The 20,883-nt window shown below is 37.9% G+C and overlaps 2 protein-coding genes across 2 annotated transcripts; one reads left to right on the forward strand and one right to left on the reverse strand.

Annotated features, from left to right (window-relative positions):
• Positions 1–2,784: 2,784 nt before the first annotated feature.
• On the forward strand, positions 2,785–20,240 carry LOC149047080 (sushi, von Willebrand factor type A, EGF and pentraxin domain-containing protein 1-like). The gene is made up of 18 exons (XM_089205329.1): positions 2,785–3,093; positions 4,316–4,498; positions 4,837–5,010; positions 5,206–5,379; positions 5,559–5,726; positions 6,471–6,656; positions 7,784–7,951; positions 9,171–9,338; positions 12,069–12,236; positions 13,124–13,291; positions 13,369–13,551; positions 14,103–14,270; positions 16,569–16,730; positions 17,199–17,390; positions 17,506–17,676; positions 18,061–18,228; positions 18,841–19,008; positions 19,237–20,240. The coding sequence occupies exons 1-18, from the start codon at positions 3,033–3,035 to the stop codon at positions 19,623–19,625; spliced, it is 3,219 nt and encodes a 1,072-aa protein (XP_089061455.1). The 5' UTR covers positions 2,785–3,032; the 3' UTR covers positions 19,626–20,240.
• LOC149047081 (uncharacterized) lies at positions 9,577–11,663 on the reverse strand. The gene is made up of 2 exons (XM_089205308.1): positions 11,228–11,663; positions 9,577–11,094 (listed from the first exon to the last, which is right to left on the reverse strand). The coding sequence occupies exons 1-2, from the start codon at positions 11,571–11,573 to the stop codon at positions 10,454–10,456; spliced, it is 987 nt and encodes a 328-aa protein (XP_089061434.1). The 5' UTR covers positions 11,574–11,663; the 3' UTR covers positions 9,577–10,453.
• Positions 20,241–20,883: the final 643 nt, after the last annotated feature.

Here is a 20,883-nt window from a genome sequence, read left to right on the forward strand (position 1 = left end):
GATCAGTTAGCTAACCCAGTATGTAGCTTGTCAATCAAATTGACTATTGTAACCAGACTTAGACTTCAGCCGGCAAAGGAATCATTGATGGATCTGGATATTTTAGTTTTCTGAATGTAGTAATTCCTGAAAGGTTTTTCTAGATGTCATGCAAAGAGGAAAAAAAACCCATCTCTTGGTATTTCGGAGGTTGACTCATCTTTGAATTTCTGTGTCACGCTGGTCATGCAACTGATATAATAAGATAAAGAAGATATATAAAGTGGAACTCAAATCTGGCTAGAATGTGGTAGAGCATAATTAACGTGCTCATCGAAACAGCTAATAAAACATAAATAAACAAGGTAAGAGTGTTATGTTAGATTTTTTTGTAAATTGTAGTGATTTATGCCAGTTAACGGTGGCGACAAGTAGGCGCACTATGTATATTTCATAGTCGCACCATGTATATTTCTTAGTCGCACCATGTATATTTCATAGTCGCACCATGTATATTTCATAGTCGCACCATGTATATTTCATAGTCGCACCATGTATATTTCATAGTCGCTATCAAGTAAATTTTGCCGGACTTCGAGTTCGTCTTAAGATAGAACAACACAAATACACAAGGAAATTTTTACAGTAACTGTATAACCATCCTTTTGTTCTAAAAAAGCTTGAAGCTCAATAGATTTTGTCGTATCGATCATTGTTAAAACTGTCTTTGTTTAGATGCTACTTTTAGACAAAGGAAAAGTATGTCGGACAAAAATATTCACCAAAAAATAAATATTTCTTTTCCAGCTTCAATAACGACAGGGGATTAAGTTTAGATGATAAAACAACGGATTATGTTCACAGAAATAACGTAGGTCCAGTACATTCGTCACATGAGGTCACACAACTCGGGCAATATTCACGGTGAAAATTTGCATATTTGAGCGGTCGAACGAAAAAAAATTATTTCTCGAAAACTAAAATAAGTTTTTTAAAAAAAAACTACACCACAATTTTTAGAACATATTGGGCTATAAAATATGAAATAAGGAGTGAAAACAAATTTGGGTGACTTGTCGCTGTTTGTTTGATGCATACTGACATTAGCTCCTAAAATGATCTCAATGAATGTTAAATAGAACAAAGGCGGCTATTTTACATGGGCAAGTAGCCTATGTGTAGCGATTCCCTCCTCCGATGGTGAAACGGAGGCGAGGCAAGTCACTTATTTCATCACTGCAGCTGCACACGATCGCCTGCCAACGTTTCCTTGATGACGCGAGCGCCTAACGAAGAAAGTAGAGACTATTAGTAAATTATAATCTTACTGAGTAACATTCTAAAGCAATCTCAGTTGAAAATAAGTCCACATGATTACAACAACAGATATGCTGAAAAGAAGTTAAATGGCTCTGCGCATAAACTGAAAAAAATGTGTCTTTTATCATCCTTATCTGTAAGATTGGTTTCAGGGTCCTTTATACTTTCCTTTTTTGAGCGTCACATATGGTGAGTACGAAAAATAATATCAACATATACCAAGTTTTGACAAAGGTGCAAGTAGTAAATTCTCGATTTCAAAAGCACATATCTGAAGAAAAGTAACCTCTCATACATGTCACGCTCAATAAACTTCCCTCAGCGCTGAAGCTGGAAGATAAATAACGCGGTACTCCCCAAATGAAAGAATACTTCATGCGTCATCTTTCAACATCCTTTTTTCTCTCATAAATTATTGGTTTAATATGCAAAGGCACGTGCCACTGAACTCTGCCAGAGACTTCCTCCTTTTGTTAATTACAGAGTAGTTACTATAAGTTTGTCACACAGTGAAAGGTAATGTGCCCTTACCCATCCCTTGCTCTATTCTTGATCAAACCAGTGGAATAGGCGGTTTCAGGGTATTCCTCAACGAAATGAACCGTGCATTGTTAGTTTCTGTTTAAACTTTATCTCGCTCGTGGTCGTCACATGTGTTGAGTAAGAACTGTAACATACTTCTATCACATTAAACGTTAACAGAGTGATCAGTGATACATTAAATAAAAAACCCACAGCTTCGAATCCTTTCCCTAAATCTCAGTGGGGAAAAGTAATCTTTACTGCATGCTAAGAGCAATATTTTGCGCAGAGTCCGGACAATAAAGAACAAGGTACTTTCAAAGCGAAAGAGCTTGCCTTAATTGTTACATCTGTAAGCATTTCATGAAAAAACGTAAAATTATGACAGAAAAAATGCTTTTGTCGTACTTTCGCTTCCACTTCGAATAATCTGCCTGATTTCTGCAAAGAAAAACAAGAATATCGACATTTGATCACGAAAAGAAAGTGACAGGGCTTCAAACATGGAATTGGCACAAGGGTAATCAGAAACTGTCAAAAACAATTAACCTCCACAATGTTTAGGCTCATTCGCCAGGTTCTTGAATGACACGATATCCAAACTAAAGAAATGAAAAAGATGAAACCAATCTGACTCAATTACCCTAGCATGATTTAAAGAACACATTTTTCTCGAATACGTCACAATCAGGAAATTTAATTCTTCAGTAAGCTCATTGTATTAAATAATTCAATCATATAAAGTTCAAAACATCATGTTTGAATTAACAATGAAACCGGATGAGAAATTGCAAAGCAAACTAGGAAGCTAAATTAACTAGTTGGTATCTTGTTATTTCTCCGTAAAGAGAAGTTGTTGTAACTTATCATTTACGGGTGGAAATGCAGGAAGTGGCTGTTTCACTAAATCGCTTGTTTGTTTTCCTTCTCCTGATAAAGGTAAACAATACGGCGTATTCAATTACACACTGTAGGAGACTAACTTGCTTTTCAATGTAAATCAGTCAAATTTCTACAAGCCCAATAGTAAGGATTCGTGACACCGAACGCTGCTTGAGATGCTGCCCCTTTGACACTATTATTCTTATACTAAATTACAACGTTAAAGGAAGTTGGAGTACGTTGCATCTAAAAGGCTGTCTTTCCGCATCCTTATCTTACTTTGAGCAACTTATTTCAATAAGAAGGTCAGATTTTTTACGGGCTTCCTCATGAAACGTGTGGGGTTGGTTCCAGCGTCCTTTATAGTCTCGTTTGTGATCGTCACATATGGTGAGTACAAAAAATAATATCGACTGCATCATACCAGCTTTTGACAAAGCGGGTATGACTCGCGGCGACAAATTCTCTATAAAGCACATATCTGAACAAAAGTAACCTCTCATACATGTTATGCTCAACTAGCTTCCCTTAACACTCAAGCTGGAAGATAAACAATCTGATTCTCTCAAAACGAAGGAGGATGCCATACGTCAGCTTTCAGCATTGTTTCCATCTTAAAAAATGTAAAATTTTATTATGCAAAGCGCATGCCACTAAACTCTGGTGGAGACGTCGTTCCTTTGACAAATGTGAACTGACGTTTGATAACAGCGCAGTTAGTTTTAAGTCTGTGACACTGAAAAAGGAAACGTCCTTCTACATATCCTTATTCTTGAGCAACCCAATGTAAAGAAGGTTTTCATGGTTTTCCGTCACGAAATGAATTGTACACTGTTAGCTTTTGTCTTGAACATTCTCTCGCATGTGATCGTCACATCTGATGACTGACGAAACCTACAATACTCAAATCACTCTAAAAGTTGACAAAGCTATTAGTTATAAATCTTGATGGAATCTCATTGAGGAAAAGAGATCTTTACCTCATGCAAAGAGCAATAAGCTTCCTTTGGCGCTGAAGCCGGAAAATAAGCAATGCGTTACTCTCAAATTAAGCGGAAGAAGTTTTCATGTGTTATTCGTCAGCACTTCGTCATTTATTAGACAAAGATGCATATTTTATTCTGCATCGCTGCCTCCATTTCTAAGAGTCTGCTGAATTTCCAAAAAAATGAAACAAGACTATCCATAATCATGATAAGTTAAGGATAGGACTGTGGCTATGAGATGGGCATAAGGGTCAGCACAAATTGCCGAAAGAGGGTTCGCTAACATAACGGTTGGTTCCAAGGCTCATTAGCCAGTTTCTTAAAGGCAGCTTTGTCTGTTACAAAATTTACAAGATAATTCAAAGATAATTATAACACGTATGGAAAAGTGCATGTCCAAAAAATCAGGAAACCCCAAGATTGTTTCAAGAAACATTAGGACTCAACGTTGTACACCACAGGGTCGTTAAATTAGCCTTTCTTTGCAAATAATTTACCAGTATAAGGCGGAAACTGTTTGCTTCTTAACCCAGGTCATTTGTTATAAAGGGATTGTACATTGTGACATTAATTCGCCGTTCGTCTCGAAAGCTTGTCGTCAGCTGTCATTTTTTTTTTCTTTTTAGGCTCCACGTGTGATCAACCAACCTCTCCTCATGGCTCAGTTATCATTCATCCCACTCAGCGAGAAAAGTACCAAAACGGCCAAGTAATTCTCTTTGGCTGTAAACAGGGTTTTTATCTGGATGGAATGCCAATTATAACATGCAATGGGAACAAATGGACACAGACACAATTCCGATGTCTGGGTATGACGCAATTAAATTCTCTTTAGAATAAAACAAAACGTTCTACAACTAAAGATCGGCATTGTTTAGTGGTTCTGCATTTCACAGTAACATTCGGTGATTCATGCAAAAATATGTTTGCATGTCAAACTCAGTTTCAATTTCAAGAAATGTCATTGATAATCACTACAGAGACCAAGAGGGTTCTAAAATGACGATGAAAGAGGTTTGGTTCCTATCAGTGGTCATCTGTCACCACCTGTGTACAAGTGAAAAGATATAACGCTTTATACGCAATACAAGATAATCAGAAGTATTATTATATTTCCTCCTCCTAAAAATTCTATTGCTTCATTTAGGGTTTTGTCCTGAGTTGCGTAACATTTTAAATGGTAAAGTATCTTATGTGAACCCAAAAGTTGGTGAGGCTGCCATAGAATTTCGCTGTGCCAATAACAGTTTCCGGTTGATCGGTAACACAAGGCTGGAGTGCATAGATGGACGATGGAATGGAAAGTTACCCTACTGTCATAGTAAGTTATCGAAAAGACCGTAAAACTAATTAACGCGTTATTGTATCAAAAATTTGACGAGTAATTGACATAAAACTGATTAAAACGGCTTGCTACGCAACATTTTGACTCTTTTTTTATCATTTACCAGGATGTTCAAAGATGAATTAAATACGTGCAAAATTCACCAAGAATAAATCAATTTTTCTTCTACAGAGTTGCCGTCGTGTGTTCGCCTGCAAAGTCCAGCTAACGGTACACTACATGGTAGTGACAACAGCCATAGTGCAGAAGCAAAATTCACTTGTTTCACAGGCTTTGATCTATTTGGGGCTCCAACATTAACATGCAACAAGGGCGTTTGGAGTTCACGTGTTCCGACTTGTAAAGGTAAGCTGTCTCGGCGTTATTTTCCCTGACCAAATGACCTTTTTATAAATGGCTTCTTTAAAATCTACAGCACTAAACTCAGTTCCAGTTCTTTTAACCTCTGTTGCGCCGTTTGTATCTGACGGCCGAACAGGTTTGATGTTCATGTCGCAAATCATTGTTCAATGTTCATTTCTCAGCTTACTTCACGAAGATCAGGGATCTGCCAAATGGACACGTGTTTGGCACACGCTTCTCACATGGCCAAGTGGTTTCTTTCAAATGCAAACATGGTTATGAGTTGGATGGAGATCGTAGCCTCCGTTGTATTAATGGAAGATGGAATTCTTCGGTCCCGCAATGTAAAGGTTAGTAATTCCTCGACATCCCAGGAAAGAGTTTTACGAATATATCGTAGCTAATAAATTGTGATTCTTATGGTATGAATGGGTTTGTCACAAAACTGCAGGAACTTCGCCTACTCTTATATTGGTTATATTTTATATTTGTTGCTACTTTGTGTACTGCGAAGACCGAGAACTACAGCGGAATCAGTACAGGAGAATACTTTCCATTCAGTTAGGTCACTATGAGTTATTTATTTCTCCGTGTGCTCGCAGTATTCCTTTATTCGTGTTATCTGCTCTTTTAACTTTTGTCCAATTGTCACGCTAACTAACACGCTCCCCTCGATTATGCGCCCTCTTTCCAATAAGCGCCCCTCCCCGTAGGCAAGATTTTAAATAGTTAGCGCCCGTGCGCTTATTTAAGAAGTACGGAACACATATAGAGTTGCATGACTTAAAGCGAATCTTTCACTAATAAATTTTTACCATGAGAAAATGGCTATTGGAAGAATCTTAACCATTTTCTTTTAAAATAGATAATTAGGATAAAAGGATGAATTTTAGTTGCTACACTTACAATGCTTCTGTCTCTGCGTATTTTATCATTTCATTCTAAATGATTGCAATCTCAAACAAAAACAACCCCAGATTAAGCTTTAATATATCTTTTATATCAATGAAGCAAATAAAATACCTGGCTAAATTACTCAGTCACATTGGTTGGTTAACAGTTGTTTATGAAAATTGCTCTTGGCTTTTTTTTAGTTATGCAATGTGTAAAACCCTCCATTCCAAGTAATTCGCGTATCATATATCCACGAACAGATCAAGTGAGATACACACACGCTACAACTCTTTATCTGGCCTGTCAACAAGGTCATCTTTTGACGGGATCGCCGATTATGGTGTGTAACTATACGACGTGGCTGAAAAGAGAATTCAAGTGCATTGGTATGTTTACTCCAGTTCAAAATAGTCTACCATTACGTGACCCGTTTCACATCGCTCACGCAATCCTGTGGGAAACCACGACAAAATCTGACGTGTGGTTTACGTGAGCTAGTCCGGAAAAAAGCTTTCTGGCCCCGCACTTCCGTGGCTCTGTTTCATCATCCGAGAAAGTGGTTTATAAAAATGGATGTGAATTTTCAATAAGTGTTCTCCGTGAATTTTGATTTCATTTTTCTGATCCGAAAAGAAACGAGAACCTTTTTTTCAAAGATTCTTTTGTGGTCTTCCATTGCACTCTTTTTATTATTTAAGTAAGAGACGGGACGCTTTGGCGGAGCGAATTAAGATATTTTCCAATTTTTTGCGAATCAAAAATTGACAAAACTTTGCATTTTTCATATTTTGGCGACAGTCGCATCAAAGTTACATCGTTTGACCACCACCACTGATTACCACATATATCAATCACAAACCCATCTCTCTCTTGGAAAAAAAAAACAACAGCAACAAAAACACCTCACGTAAATTATTACGCAAGAATGGATCTTTTCACCACCTATGTTTGCGTTTTGGTCGCCCCTTGAGCTTCTTGCGCTGGCTTTGATAGCTGCGATGGACGGGGTATTTCTCAAGTTATTGCAACCGTGCGAGTCAAAGAAATGTGGATAACAGCGCCGTTTAAGCTTTTCGTCGCCAACTATAGAGAAAGGGCGAGATGGACCAGGAAATATATTGTTAGGTCCTACTTTTGCGTGCGCCAACTGGAGTAGCAGCTTTATGGTTAAAAATGTAGATCATTAGTCTTATCAAAATTTGGAGGCCTCCGAGGCCGGACATTGGCTACTTTTCACTGACCTCACCAAAAAAGGCTTTAGCATTAGTGTAGTGCACACTCCTTTCTATCTATGTAATTCAGTTTTATTTAGGAAACAATTTAAGGGCTTGGCGGTCATACAAAAAAACACTTATTGGCTAAGTTAAGTCGGTCCGAACGGGAAAATATTTGGCTCACATCAGGCTCGTCATGGTAAGTAAGTATAAACATTCCTTGAAAACACGGCGTTTATATCATAAATATATATTGAATGAAAAATAAGTAAACCTTTGTTACACCGTCGCTTTGATAGCTTCCTGTCCCATCCTTGGACCAATAAAGAATGGAGTCATCACACATGTAACACGGAAGGGTGGTGATGAAGTTGAAATAAATTGCCATGCTAATTATACGTTATTCGGATCCTCAAGATTGAGCTGTATAAATGGAGAATGGAGCAGCAGTATTCCTTCGTGTAAAGGTATGTTTCATACAAGTAATTCCCACCAGTCTAGAAGTAAAAAAAAAGAAAAAGCAAATTTTCACGGCCTCCAACTGGCCGTCACCTCGTATCTTGCCAATTGCATATGTAGTCTTCCTTGCATCATAAAAGATTCGGTTCTCTGACAAGTAGTTTCTCTTTTGGCTCTTACAGCTTCATACAAAGATTCTGGCAATCCTTTGAATGGGAGAAAGATTGGCGTCTACTTCCATCGCAAAAATCAGTGTCTTTTAAAATTACTTGGAGGGAGCGCGAAAGGTTACATTTTTAAACGGCCAGTAGAGTGCTAAGATGCCAATTTGCCCGGGCGAATTTTTCAGCCAAACAATGATAATCGCAAGATTCTGCATGTTGTTCAAAGATCTTAGTTTCCTTAGTGCCATGATGCTCAGTTCGAACCGCATTCCAATCATAAATAGATGGCATTCAGAAATTAACTTTAACACCCCTTCCCTACTGAACTATTATTATTCGAATGGCTGTGGAACACTGGGATAACTCTTTTTCATATTTTTTAATAATACACCTAAAAACTTACTCAAAAATCACTCAAAGGAAGGTACAGTATTCAGAGAATGACTGAAAAGAAACTTTACGAAACTTACATCACATAATCAACAGAAAAACAGGGGACTGTTGTTGGTTATTGTGACTGACGTTTCGAAAATCTTAACGGATGTTATCATCAGAGTCACGTGATGCGCTGTCTCCTGCCTGGTTCCTGATTGGCCAATTTTCACGAGGCGTGTTGACTTAAAGAATCAAGTTGTGCGAGTTGGTGGTTATGGGTTAGTTTCGATCCTTGGTCGTGGGTTTAGAGTTGAGTCGCTCCGTCCGGTTCTTCTGTCGAACGAATTGTTATTATTTTTTGCCCTTTTGTACACACTCAACTGGAAAAGCATTGCTCAAGAAAAGTATGAACCATGAAAACTGAACTCTGGAAAAACAATTCAGGGGAACGACCTTTCTTCTAAATGTGATCATTAAAGTACACAAACCAAGAAACTCCCACTGATTTCGAAGAAAAATTGGATGGAATCCCTTCCCTATTTTTTCTTATGGTGATAAGAATTCAAAATACTAGTCGTAAACGTGCTCAAAAGGATCATTTCATATGGTGCCAATTGCATTTGTAGTCTTCCTTGCGTCATAAAAAATCCTGTTCTCTAGCAAGTAATTTCTCTTTTGGGTTTTACAGCTCCCTGCAAAGATCCTGGCAATCCTTTGAATGGGAGAAAGGTTAACAATGACTTCCGTCACAAAAAAACAGTGTCTTTTACCTGTCAAAAAAATTACGCGTTAGAGGGAGCGCGAACGGTTACATGTTCAAACGGCCAGTGGAGTGCTAAGAGGCCACTTTGCCTTGGTGAGTTTTCCAGCAAAATCATGATAAATGCAAGATCCTGCATGTTGTTCAAAGGTCTCAGTTTCCTTAGTTTCATGAGACTAAGCTCAAAACGCATTCCAATCGTAAATAGATTGCATTCAGAAACTAACTTTAACAGCTTGTCACTACTGAATTATTTAAATGGACGTGGAAAGCCGGGATAATGTTTTTGCTCATTTTTTTCGGGGCATTCTGGTCTAAAATTAGGACGATTGTGACCACAACTTTTAAAATTCATAAAAAATTCAAAATTTAGCCTAAATGGCTCACATTTTCACCAAAGAGGCACCTGATTATGCTTTCTTCAATATTGATCTTAAATTGCTGACCATGCATTTCTGAAGTTAATTATTAACCTTATAAAATAAAATATTATTGTTAGACTTGATACACTACCCCCTTTTGTTTCTAATGAAAATGCAGTCAAATAAACTTATGTTTGGCACATCAACTCTATATAAAAGGGACTACAACTTAATGGGGCAAAATTTGGTTACGGCAGATATTGTTGTCATGGCAACCAAATGAACATTTAGTTTATGTTTTTGCCTGTAAATATGCTTCTATTTTATATGGTCTAATTTTGTCCCATTAAGTTGTAGTAGTCTATATGTTAAACACTTGAGCCAAGTTTGACAAACATACCTTAAATCTAAGAAACAAAAAAATAGGGGGCAGTACCGGCAGTAGGAAAAATGGCCATTTTTCAGAAAATAGCCTTAAACATTTGTAAAAGAGAAAAAACAATGAAAATGACTTCCATTCTCTCAACTACTGATTTGCTTTGATATTTCACCATAATACTATATCAAACAGCAGTAAATGTCACCAGGGAATGGTTTTTATGTCTGTTCATTTTTTTTTCTCTTTCTTGATGGTCCACTGTTCAGTCCAAGATCATTGAAGCCTCCCGCCTCATATGTCACACCTTCCCGGTTGGACCTCAGCTCTTCATCCCTTTGTTTTGCCTGCCTCCTCATGATTCTGTAGTTCTTGTACTGTTTGTCCACTCTTGCCTCAGTCTGTTTTACTCTTTTAGAATCTCTCCTCTTAAATTCTTTCCTTGTATGGTCCCCCACATTCAGTCCAAGCCTTCAACATGACCTGGTCTTTGGACTGGAACCACCATAGCTGCCTTGACAGTCATGAGTTTGCAACCAATCCTCAAATGCCTCTTGTGTACAATTGGCTTTTTTCTGATTACACTGAGTGCAGACTTTAGAAATGACCTCAAAGTCAAGAACTTTTCCAGATGCTGCTAATATTACGAAGCTTACACAGTGATTGGCAGAATAGCCTCGCCTGGACCAGGTGCCATCAAAACTCACTGGTACTTCAGCTATTGCATTCTCATTGTTATCTTCCTCACCCATCTCTAGAAATGCAAGTTTTCTAGCTTCAGCTCTGTTCTTGGCCAGTTCTTCTCGGACGACATCAGTGTGGGCTTCTAAGAGAGCATCCTCATGTCTATACCATGTATCAATTGAAATACTGAAAGGCATATCTAACATTTCGCAGAGTTTGGCTATTCCTTCCCTTCCTAAACCCATTTCAAAGGCACCATAAACAACTCTCCGATTTAAATCTTTTCCTTGGATAGTATTCGGTAATGTGGCATCAGATTTGTGGTATCCAGTAGCAAGTAGTTCTGACATTCCACATTCATCACACCTGGCATAGATGGAACTGCTCAAGCCAAATCTACTTGTACAGTCTTCTTCTAACTCAACATGGCCTAAAACAGCCAAAAAAAAAATAAAAAGTTAAGAAACTTCATAACATAGCTATTAAGTTGAGCAGATTGTAGCTAGAAAGATAGATACGTTACATACAGATTACACGTGTATGTGATAAAGCTCTAGACTCACCTGAAGAGCATGTAGAGTGTGAATCAATCCTGTTACAAAATTTCCTTAAGCTATCCATGCTAACAAGGCGATAACTATTTGCTGACTCGAAAGCGTTATAGGAATTCTCGTCTGAGAGGCTTTCGGTCTCAGAGACTCGAATCTTTCTGGAAGATGCAGGCACAGCTGGTGGTAGAATTAGCTCGCTGACCACATCGTCTTCATCGACGAAAGTAACTCCTACTGTTGGCCGTTTCTCTTTATTCTGGCGCTTAAAATCATGGACTGAAGTGCCTCTGAAACCACTTTTTCGCTTTTTCGAAACATTTTTCCTTAAAACAGCCTGTTTGCGTCCTTCTTTTGGCATTGTAATTCGAAAATATTATGGAGCAATGCGAAAGTATTATGGAGCAATGCGGAGTTTTGGCCGAGAGCCGAATTGGCTTAGTAACCTAGCTTAGAACCAAAAAGATTGTACCTGTGGAACGGACTCTGGTCACACCAGACCGTAGGAACGTGTTTTAACAAGTTATAACGCATCGATAGCAAAAATAACGCAAAATTTGAAACCGTTGCTATGGAAACCGAAAAACAACAAAAAAACAAGGCTAAGAAAACCTCATTTTTTACTGACTCGCAAACTGGAAGTGGAAAAACTGACATCAAAACTTTAAACTAGACAGATTTGCCCAACTAAAGAGGCCATCAAAACATTTTCGAAAAAAATTAAGATTTTAAATTTTTTTTGACCAGAATGCCCCCTTAACACACCTAAAAAACCACCCAAAAGACAATATTAAAAGTTACGAGCAAAAGGTGAAAAAGCTATCTGTGAATTTGATGTGAATTTTCCTCTCCTTAGCACTTTGTCCTACGCCCATTGCACCAACGAATGGCAGAATACAGGGCACAGACTTCAGACATGGGCGGTCTATAAAGTTTTGGTGTTCACGTGGTTACACAAGAGTTGGTGCTTTTTCAGTCACATGCAAGAAAGGAAAATGGGGCGCACCATTTCCAGTGTGTAAAGGTCAGAATTGTTATCTTGTGCTTGTCATTACTGTAAATAGTGCAATTCAATACATTTCAACTACTTTCTGCTACGTGGGCGTTCAAAAACTAAGAAAATCTATTATGACAACAGCAATTTCTAGCAATTTGATATAAAATAAGAGGGAAATCAAGAATGATAATATAAATAGAAACAAACTCAATAAACAGTGATAAATTACTTCAATTAGAATGAAAAAGACTGTTTTCATCGTTCAAAAGACTTGATGACTGAAATTCTTATGTTCCAGCCCAAATCATTTCAACGCCAGTACTAGATAAAGTTTTACAGTTAAGATGGCCCATGATTTAAAAATTTTAGATCTTTCTGGAGCAGTTGCAAAGGAAAACGGTTTTCAGGCCTCCTACTTTAATCGTATCGTGAAACTTTGGAATTACCCTTGTTCTATTGCTCCTAGTCTTCTAGTATTCTAGTCAGGCGTTGGAATTGGGTGCGTTAGCACACTGATTGTAAACCTTTGTGAAGGAAAAGTAGAATGCAAATTCAGACTTTTTCGATTAATGACAATTTAACCATGTAACGAAAAATAGAGAAATACCATACAACCTAATGTTAAGGGGAATATGTAGGCATGAAAAGCTTAAACGTTTAAACCCGCGAGAGTAAACTGAGAAAGAAGTTAGTTATTTAGAGAACACAGTTTTCCTAATGAACACACCGGCGCTGACCTATAAATATCACAGTTCTTTTCTAGTTCTTAGATAATATCTTAATTGCTTACTGCCGAATGGTAACTAATAAAATAACAGTATTCTACTTGAAAATGTACGTCTAAAAGGCAAAGAGCAATTTAATGTTTACCTTTGAGCTAAATTTTAGTAATTCTTTCCTTTTTGACTCCGTAGCATCATGTGGTAGGCCCAGCATACCTGCGAATGGCAGAATAGTGGGAAATATCTTCAGTCATGGAAAATCTGTATTGTTTTACTGTTCGTTTGGCTATTTAAGAGTTGGCGCCGGTTCGATTAAATGCGATGATGGCAAATGGGATAGGCCGTTTCCAGTCTGCAAAGGTGAGAAATGTGTTATTTTTCGCAACTACATGCAATCATGATGAGTTAAGTAACGTTTGCTTTACGATAAATTAAAGGCATCTGCCCAACGCCGAGCGATCCACGAAACGGAAAATTGGGTCAGAAGGTATCCCTTGACAAACGTTTCCTTGACGGAGATGAAGCAACATTCTCCTGCAACCGCGGGTATGACTTGGTTGGTAAAAAAAAACTTCGCTGTGTTGGAAAAGTATGGGATTTTGGAGAGCCTGAATGTAAAGGTGAGAATGTTCCAGCTCTTTTGAATAAAAGGTATCCCTTGAGAAATATTTTTGCTTCAATGACTGGTGACCGCTTGAATTAATAGCTTTTTAGTTTTCCTCTCCCGCCCCCTTCCCTTCTCCCTTTTAAGAACAGTTCTGATTATGAAACACAAGCCAATCAACGTATCCTCAAGAAAGAAAAAATCGCTATAGAGGTTGTAGGGAAGTTGATCTTTATGCAAAAATCGAGACTGACTCAAACTGTTCTACCGGGAAACGTGATATTAACAGCATCTAATATACCAGTATCAATGTGCTTCCGCGATCACATACAGACGACATTTGAGTCACGGCTCCTCGAAAAGCAACTCCTGCGGAACCTCTCTTAATTAAGATGAGAAGTAAATAATTCCTTTGATCATAGAAGATACTTTCTAGGGTGTTAAGTTATCAATATGTATCATGAAGATACAATATTCAGTAAATGATTAAAAGAAACTTTACGTGATGACTTAATACGTTTGTGAAACTTACATCACATAATCAACATACTTTACAAATTCTTTTAGCTCCATGCAATTACCCAGGATTCCCAGCAAATGGCAATGGGCAATGGCGGGACCTTAAACACAACTCGTGGGTAACATTTTCTTGTAATAAAAAATATCAGCTTGAGGGAAGTAGACAAATACAATGTAAAGATGGCATTTGGAGTGGTAACCGTCCTAAATGTGTCGGTAAGAAAATTTGAAGATGTTCCTTTGAAAGAATTTCCGAGCGATATCAGTTGTTTTGTTTTTACAGAGAAATTGTATCTCTCTTTTATCTGTTGGTCTCTTCCAAAGTATGGTTCTGGCGTTGCACATTGTAGATATATTGTGACAACCCCATCCTACACTGTTCTTGTTTTTAAAGTTCTTCTTCTGTCTTTTCTGATCTTTGAAACTTTTTGTTTTGTCCTCTACCTATTTTACTAATACAGCCGTGTGTCCAGATCCTGGTAAACCATTGAAAGGCAAGCGCCATGGCAATAATTTTAAGAATGGTAGCATAATATCTTTTACGTGTAACACAGACCACGAGTTAATAGGAAACAACACCATACGGTGTGAGGATGACGTTTGGCCTCCTACTTTAATCGCATTGTGAAACTTTGGAATTACCCTTGTTCTATTGCTCCTAGTCTTCTAGTATTCTAGTCAGGCGTTGGAATGGGGTGCGTTAGCACACTGATTGTAAACCTTTGTGAAGGAAAAGTGGAATGCAAATTCAGACTTTTTCGATTAATGACAATTTAACCATGTAACGAAAAATAGAGAAGAACTATTTAACCTAGTGTTAAAGGGAATATGTAGGCTTGAAAAGCTTAAACGTTTTAACCCGTGAGAGTAAACTGAGAAAGAAGTTAGTTATTTAGAGAACACAGTTTTTCTAATGATTACACGGGCGCTGACCTATAGATATCACAGTTATTTTCCAGTTCTCAGAAAATATCTTGATTGCTCACTGCCGAATGATAACTAATAAAATAACAATATTCTACTTGAAAATGTACGTCTAAAAGGCAAAGAGCAATTTAATGATTACTTTTAGGCTAAAATTAGTAATTCTTTCCTGTTTGACTCCGTAGCATCATGTGCTAGGCCCCGCCTACCTGTGAATGGCAAAATAGTGGGAAATATCTTCAGTCATGGAAAATCTGTATTGTTTTACTGTTCCCATGGCTATACAAAAGTTGGCGCCCGTTCTATTATGTGCGATGATGGTAAATGGGATAAGCCGTTTCCAGTCTGCAAAGGTTAGAAATGTGTTTTTTTCGCAACTACATGCATTCACTTGCATTCATGATGAGTTAAGTAACGTTTGCTTTACGATTAATTATAGGCATCTGCCCAACGCCGAGCAATCCACAAAACGGAAAAGTGGGTCAGAAGGTATCCCTTGACAAACGTTTCCTTGACGGAGATGAAGCAACATTCTCCTGCAAACGCGGGTATGACTTAATTGGTAAAAAGAAACTTCGCTGTGTTGGAAAAGTATGGGATTTTGGAGAGCCTGAATGTAAAGGTGAGAATGTTCCAGCTCTTTTGAATACAAGGTACCTCTTGAGAAATATTTTTGCTTCAATGACTGGTGACCGCTTGAATTAATAGCTTTTTAGTTTTCCTCTCCCGCCCCCTTCCCTTCTCCCTTTTAAGAACAGTTCTGATTATAAAACACAAGCCAATCAATGTATCCTCAAGAAAGGAAAAATCGTTGTAGAGGTTGAAGGGAAATTGTTCTTTATGCAGAAATCAAGATTGACTCAAACTGTTCTGCCGGGAAACGTGATATTAACAGCATCTAATCTACCAGTATCAATATGCTTTCGCGATCACATATAGACGACATTTGAGTCGCGGCTCCTCGAAAATCAACTCCTGTGGAACCTCTCTTAATTAAGATGATAAGTAAATAATTCCTTTGATCATAGAAGATACTTTCTAGGGTGTTAAGTTATCAATATGTATCATGAAGATACAATATTCAGTAAATGACTAAAAGAAACTTTACGTGATGACATAATACATTTGCGAAACTTACACCACAACATCAAAATACTTTTCAAATTCTTCTAGCTCCATGCAATGACCCAGGATTCCCAGCAAATGGCAATGGGCAATGGCGGGACCTTAAAAAACAACTCGTGGATAAAATTTTCTTGCAATAAAAAATATCAGCTTGAGGGAAGTAGACAAATACAATGTAAAGATGGCATTTGGAGTGGTAACCGTCCTATATGTGTCGGTAAGAAAATTAGAATAAGATGTTCCTTTAAAAAAATTTCCGAGCGATATCAGTTGTTTTGTTTTTATACAGAAATTGTATCTCTCTTTTATCTGTCGGTCTCCTCCAAAGTATGGTTGTGGCGTTACACATTGTAGATATATTGTGACGACCCCATGCTACACCGTTCTTGTTTTTAAAGTTCTTCTCTTGTCTTTTCTGATCTTTGAAACTTTTCGTTTTGTCCTCTACCTATTTTACTAATACAGCCGTGTGTCCAGATCCTGGTAAACCATTGAAAGGCAAGCGCCATGGAAACAATTTTAAGAATGGTAGCATAATAACTTTTACGTGCAACACAGACCATGAGTTAATGGGAAACAACACCATACGGTGTGAGGACGGCGTTTGGAGCGGTAGCGTCCCTCTCTGTAAAGGTATGGTGTTATATTAGAGGTTTCGGGAGATAAATTAGGTAACCCTTTTGATCCATTATTTGGTAATTTACAGTTCGTTTAGCACACAATTACACTATTTAATTTGTGGGAAAGTAATATGCCTCTGAAATCATACCAGTTAAAAAAATATTCAAATATGAAATTATGAATAATCACCTCTATAATAAGATAACCAACTACCTGTTAAGTTTAAGTTATGAGGGAGGGAGGGAGAAAGCGAAATAAAGCTAAAGTATCGTGAAAGACAAACTTTAAGCGCGAAAATGTTCATGAACAGAGAGCAGCCCAGGAAACCTGATCTTCAAACTATGCCTCAGCCCTGAAACATAATTTCAAGGAATTGAAAAATTTCGTCGATACGCTCTGAATGGCACAGCGAGAAAGCAAGCTAGGACAATGCACACGAAACAAACTTACCAAAAAACATTTCTGCTATTGAAGGCAAATTGAAATGCAAATTCCAAGGCAGTCCCAAAAATGGATACACAACAAACAGAATCTTCCTAAACGGAAAACTCTTTTCACATGGTAGCAACATCGAGTACGCTTGTCATGCACCGTACACTATGGATGGCACCAACGTTCTGCACTGCAACGATGGCTTTTGGAACGCTAGCATTCCCTCATGCAAGGGTATGTACCCATTCTGTGCTAACACGAAGTTGGCCTCTAAATTACTATTATCACCTTGAAGAAGTTAGTGGTCTATTAATGCATTTTAATTGAGCATGGCTGTTCTCTTTTGTAGCCTCATGTACTGACCCTGGGTTAATAGACAGAGGAGAACGAAATGGCACAGATTTTTCTCACGGACAGGTGGTCACGTATGAATGTTCTACTAAAAACTACAATTTGGTAGGAAATCCTCGTCTGACATGTAACGATGGAGTCTGGGATTCAGCTCCTCCAGTTTGCAAAAGTGAGTATCCTAAAATATACATATTTTGGTGTTTCTTATTATTTTAAAAGACGAAGTACATAGTTTTCAATTATAACCGCGTAAATTTGGTAAATTTCCTCAGCTAGAAAGCCAAAAACACCATGATCAAACATATGTTCGCAAAACATGTCACACAGACCCGTTTGGGTCACACATTTCAATGCAATAAAGTTCTTGCAATATTTCATGAAGTAATTGGGTGATACTCAATTGCCCAACTCCTCCTTCTCTAAACTCAAGACTTGTGGGATATTGTGATCTGAAATGGACATTAATCTGGTTGTCGGGGTACGAAGGTAGTCTCAGTGCCCAAGTATAGTGATAGGCATACTTTATCATAGCATTATCTGTTATATCTTTCAGAGTCCTGTAATCCACTCCCACCGTTATCTAATGGCAAAATCCATAACAATGGTGTCAGTCACGAGACCGTGGTCTCTTTCTCCTGTAATTCAGGATTCAAGCCCCTAGGGTCCCTGCAGATCAAATGCCTCGATGGGATATGGAATGAAAGTTCACCAAGTTGCATAGGTCCAGTTACTCTCTTCAATCCATTGCATTATCATAATATCTCTTATATCAGTATCACTATCATTATCTATCATTTCCTTTCAATTCAAACTATACTTGTCACCTTTGAATAATAATTAAGTGTCGTCTTTCTTTTCCCTTATTCGACAAGGGAAACCATATCTCGGCATATGGATGAAACACTACAATCAATCTAAAGGCATGCTAGCCTGCAGATCAGGCGTAATTTTGGCGAGCGTGTGCCTAGTATTTTCTTTACGAAAATAATGGCCGCCGTCTTTGGGTTAAATCAAACATAGTCGGTCGGATAAACGATCATTAGCTCGCACAAGTAAGACGCCTGCATTGCAGGCTAAAGTCATACAAATGTGTCAATATTTCTTAACTTCAATTTCCATCAGAAATTGGTATTTGGCAATACGTTTCCGTATTGTGTCGTTGAATATGGCAGTTTTAACGAAAAGAATAAGATGGAACTTGAACCATCAGCCTCGTGTTTATTTTCGTTTCAATGATTTTCATTTATCGTGTTTTGTTTGCACACAAGCCATTCTTCCTTGGTTTTATGCCTGTTTGTTTCTGTATCTACTTAAACCCTCGCTTGTCTTCTAGGTGTTTGTAATGAGCCGAGAAAACTCATTAATGGAAAAGTTGTTGGAAGCAGTTACAGCTACGGTTCTGTGATCAAGTTTGAATGCAATAAAGGTTACAAGTTAAGAGGCTCAGCCAAATTAAAGTGCAAAGGGGGTGAGTGGGAAGGTCAATTTCCAGAGTGTGAAGGCAAGTTTATGTGTTATGTAAATCACAATGATGCTTTGCTTGTGGCAAATCTTCTAGTTGTCGACTTTCGTTCTCAGCGGTAAGAAATGCCATTACCAAAGCCACTGAATACGGTTTTTCTTTTCGCATTTTGGTTTTCTTCCCCTTCTTCTTCCACATGTACAAATGTTTATTCCATTATTCTTTATTGCAGTTTGAATTAATGATAGTCTACTCATGTTCCTTTAGATTGTGTCCGGGTTGGAGCAGTGTTTTGGGGATTTTGGAAAAGGAATCTAAATGCAGACAATTACTGGAAAGCTTCCATCACAAAGATAAATGCAACACATTTCCACTTCGCATTGGTAAACGATAAGAAACTGACACGTAGTTACCGAAGGACTGATCAAAAGCTCATCGTCGATAAAGTACCATCCATAGAGGACTTATTACCTAACCCGCCTGTTATAGCCAATCAGCGTGTCGACTGGCCTGGGTGGTATCGAACTGGAAACGTTATTGGTACTTCAGGAGGCTCTTCGGTGCTCGTGCAGTTTGATGATGGTAAAAAAAAATGGGTTCCGGTTAGACGTGTACGTTTACTCTCTTACCCTCGCCTTTGTTCTGATGTTGAGTAAAAAATAGAAAATAATGAATAAAGGGGATGAGTTTCTAAAGAAACTGCGGTGCTGCGTCAGTGGGAAACTATACTAGGTAAGTTAGTGTTAACAACCGAGTTGAAGACGTAAATTGGCCACCGTAAAAAGTCAGAATATAAACTCTTTACGGTGGCCAATTTACGTCTTCAACTCGGTTTTTAACGCTAAATTACCTGTTATAGAAAATAATGGACTGCTTAAATTTTAGAATAATTCAGACACTGTTTCCTGCTTAGGAAAAAAAATAACCAGCCGCCATGTAGGTTGTTTTAAGTGTGTATTGAGACAAGTTACTTACCCTTTTTTTCTGAAACTTCCTGTAAAATTAAGAGTGAAGCAAATTAGTCTTAGGAGTGCAATTGGGTAACGTCACCCCTTAAGATAAGGTAGAAATCAAGTATAGCTTTTGGTTTTTTTGTTGCTGGGCCCCAGCCCCGGATTGTGTCAAGGCAAAGAAAGATATTTTTCCTGACATCTCTACGCTTGAGAAAATTCAGAGTATTGTTGTCGAAAATAAGGCAAGTGAAAGGATATGGTGAAAAAATTAACCCTAGAGTAACAAAATCGCTTGAATGACGTGAATAAACTGGAGAGAAATTAAATTGCCACGATTTTTTAATATTAGATTGTCATACATCGTCTAACTTTTGGCACATTTGCTAGCTTTTTTTTCCAGAAGTTGGCCATGAGGGCCCAGTGGTCAAACTTCTTCAAATTTATATGGCCCTAATTAAAGACAGGGGGCCCAATAAGGGAGGTATCTCCCCCCTCCTTATTTTGGGTTAAAAAAAAGAATCGAAGAAGGAAGAAAAGCCGGCAGGGTGCCCAACAATTATCAGCGAATCCTATCCGAGAGGCTCAGGTATGAATCTCATTGTAGCCTGAATTTTTCCCAAGTCGTTTTTTTTTCTGCAGTTTCTGCACCTTCCCTTCCCCTGTAAGGAACATTTCTTTACTTATGATTTTTAAGTGTCAACTAGCTAAAATAGGCACACACATTCATCCAAATTTAAAATTATGCAGTATTGTGACACTGTTATGATAGTGTTAAACTAATGATTTCTCGAGTCTATTTTCAACTCTAAGCACTAACATACAGACCACCTTTTTCTCACATTAGCATGACCCATATGTTCGAGAATGTGCTCTCCTCTCAAACTGAAATGACAAGGAAGGTAAAAGGCAAGTTTGTTCAACGATTAAGTATGTACAGATAACATTTTTGTTATCTGCAGAA

This window comes from Pocillopora damicornis, chromosome 4, assembly GCF_964200805.1.
Source record: "Pocillopora damicornis chromosome 4, jaPocDami1.2, whole genome shotgun sequence".
NCBI classification, from domain to species: domain Eukaryota; kingdom Metazoa; phylum Cnidaria; class Anthozoa; order Scleractinia; family Pocilloporidae; genus Pocillopora; species Pocillopora damicornis.

What these genes read in the sequence shown, in the direction of transcription:
- LOC149047080 (XM_089205329.1), top strand. Translation starts at nt 3,033, where the DNA reads ATGAAACGTGTGGGGTTGGTTCCAGCGTCCTTTATAGTCTCGTTTGTG. An exon ending in AAAGTTACCCTACTGTCATA is followed by an intron (nt 5,011 to 5,205) that starts GTAAGTTATCGA and finishes TTTCTTCTACAG; the next exon opens with AGTTGCCGTCGTGTGTTCGC. An exon ending in TAGCATTCCCTCATGCAAGG is followed by an intron (nt 17,391 to 17,505) that starts GTATGTACCCAT and finishes TCTCTTTTGTAG; the next exon opens with CCTCATGTACTGACCCTGGG.
- LOC149047081 (XM_089205308.1), bottom strand. Translation starts at nt 11,573, where the DNA reads ATGCCAAAAGAAGGACGCAAACAGGCTGTTTTAAGGAAAAATGTTTCG. An exon ending in ACACTCTACATGCTCTTCAG is followed by an intron (nt 11,095 to 11,227) that starts GTGAGTCTAGAG and finishes TGGCTGTTTTAG; the next exon opens with GCCATGTTGAGTTAGAAGAA.